The sequence below is a fragment of the Limulus polyphemus genome, unplaced genomic scaffold (genome assembly GCF_000517525.1).
Source record: "Limulus polyphemus unplaced genomic scaffold, Limulus_polyphemus-2.1.2 Scaffold553, whole genome shotgun sequence".
NCBI classification, from domain to species: Eukaryota; Metazoa; Arthropoda; class Merostomata; order Xiphosura; family Limulidae; genus Limulus; species Limulus polyphemus.
The window spans coordinates 506,900-513,207 of NW_013666163.1; the positions used below are offsets into that span (position 1 = coordinate 506,900).

The 6,308-nt window shown below is 30.6% G+C and overlaps 1 protein-coding gene across 6 annotated transcripts in view; it reads right to left on the reverse strand.

Annotated features, from left to right (window-relative positions):
• Positions 1-6,308, reverse strand: part of LOC106459060 (phosphatidylinositol-binding clathrin assembly protein LAP-like) — a 95,987-nt gene that overhangs the window by 69,697 nt on the left and 19,982 nt on the right. For all 6 annotated transcript variants that reach the window (XM_022385459.1, XM_022385456.1, XM_022385458.1 and 3 more), the window contains exon 4: positions 3,076-3,178. In XM_022385459.1, the coding sequence (XP_022241167.1) occupies positions 3,076-3,178 (103 nt within the window). The remainder of the gene's footprint in view (positions 1-3,075; positions 3,179-6,308) is intronic.

Sequence of the window (6,308 nt, forward strand, 5' to 3'; positions counted from 1 at the left end):
AATTAAGACAACCACAGCATCAACAGAAGAAAAATGTATTAGTAATTCTAAGAATCCACAAGTTAAAGCAGAGGAGAATATATTATAGTATGTTAACCACACTATATCTGCCATATCCAGTGCTAATGAAGCCTTTTGCTCAATACCAGGGTTTATAAGTTCATAATTACGTAAAACAAATGTTAATTAATTAGTCATGTGACTTGTAATCTAATAGTCTGGCATGACAGTGAAGAGTCTTAAGACAATGTTAGACTGACAAGGACAAGGGGTGTTAGGTTAGACTTGTTAAAAGATATTGCAAGTTCCAGCTTGATCTTTTATTAGTTATTTACCATAATTTCTTTGACATAATTATAGTGAATAATCTTAAGAACAAGATTTTTCTTCTGGTTCTTTTTTCCTAATTCATTATTACTGCTATCATTATTTGATGATTTTGATATTAACAATGTTTTTTGTTTTTTAATTTTTTTAATATTGGTGTTTGTATTCTATATTGAAATGTTTATTACAACCTCCTGACCAGGAACTCTTATTATTTTGTAAAACTTCTACTGTAAAGGTTTGGAGACAGCTTGAATACCTGGGTAGTGGAAGAAATTTTATTACCAATGTACATCAGGTACCTGATGATGACATAAGCTTGTCAAAATGTACATTTGAAAGAAAGTTCCTTTCACTACCCATCAAACCATCTCAAAATTTTATTTTCTAAAAATTGGGTTCCTTGTCAAACTTGTACTGTGTTTAATAAATATCCTAAATTTTCATACCTTGATATTAATGATAGTATTTGATACATTACAGTATTAAACAAAGAATTAACTGAAATACCAGCTTGAGAATTAACATGAACTTCAGAAATCAAAGTGAGAAAGACAGCACAATATGTGAACACATAGCTGTCACCAAATAAATCTGAATTATAACATAAAAGCAGAGCCTATGTAAGATCTCCTGATACATACACAATAAGTCGCTTGGAAGGTATAAGATTGGAGAATTATGGGTAAGTGATTCATGTTCTGCATTGTACCAAGGTAATTTAGAACTTGAGTTACATGGTTGTTGACAGTGTAACAGCAAACTCAAAAAGAAAAGTACCTCAGAATTAAGTCTATCTGACTTGAAACTGCATATTCTAAAACTAAATGCTTAGTGAACAACAAAAAATCCTTTGATAGCATTTATTTTAAACCAACACAGACTTATGCACTGAGTTTTTAATTGTTTTTTTTTTCTCTTTAATTTTTGGATTTGCTGATAAAACAATAATTTAATTTTGGAAAACAAAAATATAACTGAAACAATTAAATAATAAAAGCTAAGTAGTGTAATAACAAAGTTTCACTTTTTCCATGATTAAAACAAAGCCCATTTTCCTCCTCGGTATGTCTACATACCTTATGCTAAATAGTCCCCTTATAGCATTCATTAACAACAAAATGTAATAGTCATAAAACAGAACAACATAGTACATTTCTTAATGGGTCAATCATATGTTTTGCAGTTTTACAGCTTCATATTTAAGAACCATTCATAAAAATATCTGTGCAAGTTCCTCATAATGATGAAGCCTAGGCAACTGCCTTGACTTAACCCTTTTGCTACAGGTAGGTCAAAGTACAAGTTATGATTTTAATAGAATTACTTTCAAGTTTTAAATAAACTACTTTATTATCATTGTATATGAATAAACTTGGCATCAAAACATAGTTAATAAATCAAAATGTTATAGAAATTTTAAATTCTTAATTTTGTTAAGAAATATTGAAAAAAAAACCTCAATTTCCCCTAATATGAGAGTTGTGACATTTGTTCTTTAGGACTTTCCCTTTTCTGTAATTTGTTTACCACCCCATTGAAAAGTACAGAATTTAATGCAAATTACTCATTATAATATATATATTACTAAGTCAAAGCATAATTTGTATAACCATCAATCTTATTTGTTTACAGTACCATAAACTAGAAAATCAGACCCTCTTGCCATACCCACCTGTCACATCCTCTCTTTCACAAATTGCCAATAGTTCTGTTTATGTTATACCAATTAGTATAGCAAAAAATCATAGCTAATAATCCATATTTTAATAGTATACAAGTTAAGTTCTTAATTTTATAAGACAATATTTTTAAAAATCCTGAATTTCCTCTAGCACGAAAAAATATGACATTTTTTCTCTAGTCATCCCCTCTTCTCTATTTTATTCACCACCACCTCTAAATAAGTACAAAATTTAGCATAAATTGCTCACTATATAATTTTAATTTCCCAGACAAACCATTTTTATAGCCTTCAATTTTGTTTGGTTACAGAGTCATCAAAAAGAAAATCATACCCCTCTTGCCACACTCACCTGACATCCTCTCTTTCAGGATTTGTTACTAGTTCTCTCTTATGTTTAATTCTATATTATGTATAACCAATAGAAAGCTAAGGTTTTCATGTATCAAATGACTTATTATATTACATTGTTTTCTGAATGGAGAATTGTCAATTTTTCTGTTAGTACAAGCTTCATTCCTACAAGAAACATAATGACTATCTTGAATGAATTTGTAATGACTCTTGTTGCATAATTAGAAAGAAAAATTGTGATAGTTAGAGGAAATTGTCCATTTTTTGCAGGTTATTATTCCATGTTCTTTGATGCATTATTTAATTAAATAAAAATCATTTTGTGCACTACTACCATTAGTATAAAAAAGTACGGTTAAGTGTCATCGACAGTGTACAGTAAAAAAATTTTCAGCTGAAGAAAAGTACTTTTAATCTTAACATGATCTTTGTACTTGAAGCAGTCAACACTTCGACTCTTATAGATTCATGGGCAAATCGTTAGTAAAAATACTTAATCAAAAAATCTTTTAATGTTTACTGAATGCTTGCCAAATTTTGTGAGAATACACAAATCATTAAAAGTTATAGTATGGAAACTGATGGTTACTTTGGGGTCACAGGTTTGACATAATCCACCTAGTTCAGAGCAAGAAGTTTAAGGCTGACTCTGTACACTTTTATAGCTTTTTAGGCAAGAATTAAGTATGAATGTATGAAACATTACTCACCCTCTTTTAACCTTACAAAAGTCAAAAGCAACAGATCTATAAGACACTGCTTTCTCATTGAGATACTTGGCATACCTTCTGATGAATGTGGACATGTCATATCCTAAAAAGTAAACATTGTGTTTTCAATCAGCCTTATATTTAAAGAAGCATTATGTTATATATAAACTTGGAAAACTTTAAATATACAACAAGTACACCAGAAACATAGTTCCGAGTAATGTCCAAATTAAAGTATATTTCATGCTTCTAATGAAACTGTACTTTTTATAATTGTATAAAAGTTTTTATCATAATAAAAATGAAAATCAAATATTAATTACTTAAACTTAATGGGGTTTTTAAAATCTAGTTATAACATTTATGATGTTTTGACAAGCCCAACAACAAGAAAAACTACCCAATCCAGTTTTTCTTAATTTGAATTGAAATTTTTGGTACATGTTTATTGGCTAAGAAGAAGGCATTTATTGCACTCTTTTTAATGTTGGGGCTGCAAAAAGTGATTTTGAAGTGGAAAGATTACTGAAATCCGTCAGCACATCACAAGTACAATGGTCAAGCAAAAGAAGCATGGAAGTCTCCAAATGGCACGCAAAGGTATTCAGGAACCATTTAGAACCATCTTGGTAGATATTGTGCAGCAAGACAAGTACAATATTATGCCTGTAGCCGCTTTCAAAGTATTCCTGTCTGCTCATCCTACTGCTGACTATCATGATGCTTCAACCTTCCCTACCGAATTGCAGATGATATCGTCCGTATCTCAATTGAAAGCTAAGCATAAAAATTATCTTTTTGAGATAACTTTGAGACAAGTTTCTCTTTGTTAATTTATAAATATTTGAATTAAATACAGCATCCTCAAGTCTCCATACTAGCTAGTACTAAGGTCTACCCACTGGGAGTAAATTCAGTACATATCAATATAGCCACATTCTCAACATCATTAATTAAGTGATTGCCAACCTTTTATGTTTTTGCTATCACCGTCCAAAACCACCCTCTTTGGGAGTTTTCAGATTGAACCTACTTTTAACATTCAACAAATTGTAGTGTAAAGACACCCCTTGACTTCTGAGGGACGTGTTAAACCTCTCATAATAGGTTTTATTTATAACCACCAAATTAATTAATCTATACAATATGCACAAAACACACAATTATTTTATTCAAACCACAGACAAATAACCTAGAATTCCAAAGTACCACAGGTGAGACATATAAAAAAACAAACATTTCAATGTAATGCTTACATTATAAATTACAACGCAGAGGGCTGTATCACTAACTGTTGCTACTTTATAGTCAAAAACAGAAGTTTATTCCACATATTCATAATGCTTTTACAATCAGAGTCTTAGTACTCTGTGATTGGCCAGTGTTTTAATAATAGCTAATGTTCAGTGTTATACATAATGTAAACGTGGCAAGTTCTACGAAGTAAAAATGTAATCTTTATGGACCTGTCACCACTGAATTTTTTTATTTTTAATTAGCAGTTATTATGGATCAAATGCTCAGTGAAACATACAAAAACAAATTGACTACAATGAATTGTGACACATTCAATTGGCATGTTTTCCTCATGACTCGTAACTTTTCATATAACAAAACTGATAAGAGCTTATACAACACACACATATGCTATTAGTAATATTATGAAACATTATGTGTGTTACATTTTCTCTATTGGTGAGATGGTGGGGATACTTACCACAAACTCTGACTACTTCATCTTTTAGTTTGTCTTGTTTCGAATTTCGCACAAAACCACTGGAGGGCTATCTGCTCCAGCCATCCCTAATTTAGCAGTGATAGACTAAAAGGAAGGTAGCTAGTCATCACCACCCACCATCAACTCTTGGGCTACTCTTTTACCAACAAATAGTGAGATTGACAGTCACATTATAACACACCCATGGCTGAAAGGGTGAGCATGTTTGGCGATGGGAATTCAAACCTGCAACCCGAGTGCCCTAATGACCAGGCCACTTCATTTAGATTATATTCCATGTTACAACATATATATATAATAATAATAATAAAAAAAAAGCTACAAAACCCTTACAACTCCAATTTAAATAAAATTTCTGATACTAAAATATACAAGTAACAAGCACATTCCTTTCCAATAGCTTATCTCATAAGCACAATAATGAAAAATAATCAAAAAGTCATGCCGTCACTCTCGAGGATGCATATTTATCACTTGATAGTCACCTAGCATTGTTGTATTGTATACTATGATGCACAATATATATGATAAAATAAATTCTAATAGCAAATAACTCAATTAATACTTAATGGGAACTTAATTCTCCTTGACATTATGAAAGTAAAGTTTACTTTCTTGTATCAAATAATAAACATGGAGATGTTATGCATAGTTCTGAAAAGTAACTATCATTTATTGAAATAGAATAGACAGTTTATTTTTCTACTTGTCGTAAGCGAAACTGCTTTATTGGCGGCTTAAGAGAATGACAGAATTGTGTTCTTGTAAACATTAATTTTAGCTTGCTCCATGTGCAAAGACAGAATGACCATATTTACTTATCTGAAGACAGAGATAAATGAAATTCTATAAGATAGACATCATGCATGGTACATCACCATTCCATTATATACCTATCTTTAGGTCCTAAGTTGTAAATAACGTTACAGCTTTGTAAACTATGACCAAGAATGCTAATAAATCTACTGTAAAAGCACTTCATTACTTATTACATATTGGTTTATTTTGGCTGTGTTACATAGTGTTGACTCAGATAAAATGTCATTCAAAGCTAGGTAAAACTTAAAACTTGACAGAGTTACGAGTAGTTTCGTTAAGAAACCTTTCATTTTTAGGGTTTTCAGAGTTTTTTTGAAGTCGCTTGTTTTAGCATAAAATTAAATAGCAAACCACAATTATGTTAGTTACAATCTAACTTTGTTTTGGTGTTGAAACTACAAGAGAAATTATTTATAAAAAAAATGAAATACAATGTTACCAAGAACGAGCTGTTTTATATCAAATATTTCTTTTATTTGTTTGTTTGTTGTAAATACAAATATACACAAAACCTCACCTGGTTTATTGTGACTCAAAAATACAGTAATGTTCACACATGATAGTACATGTTCAAGTGTTTAATTTTATTCCAACAGGTCACGTGTTAAAGGCCATGTCATCACATTTGTTGACTTGCATTCAAAATTTTATTGAATCTTGTTTATTATATTGAACT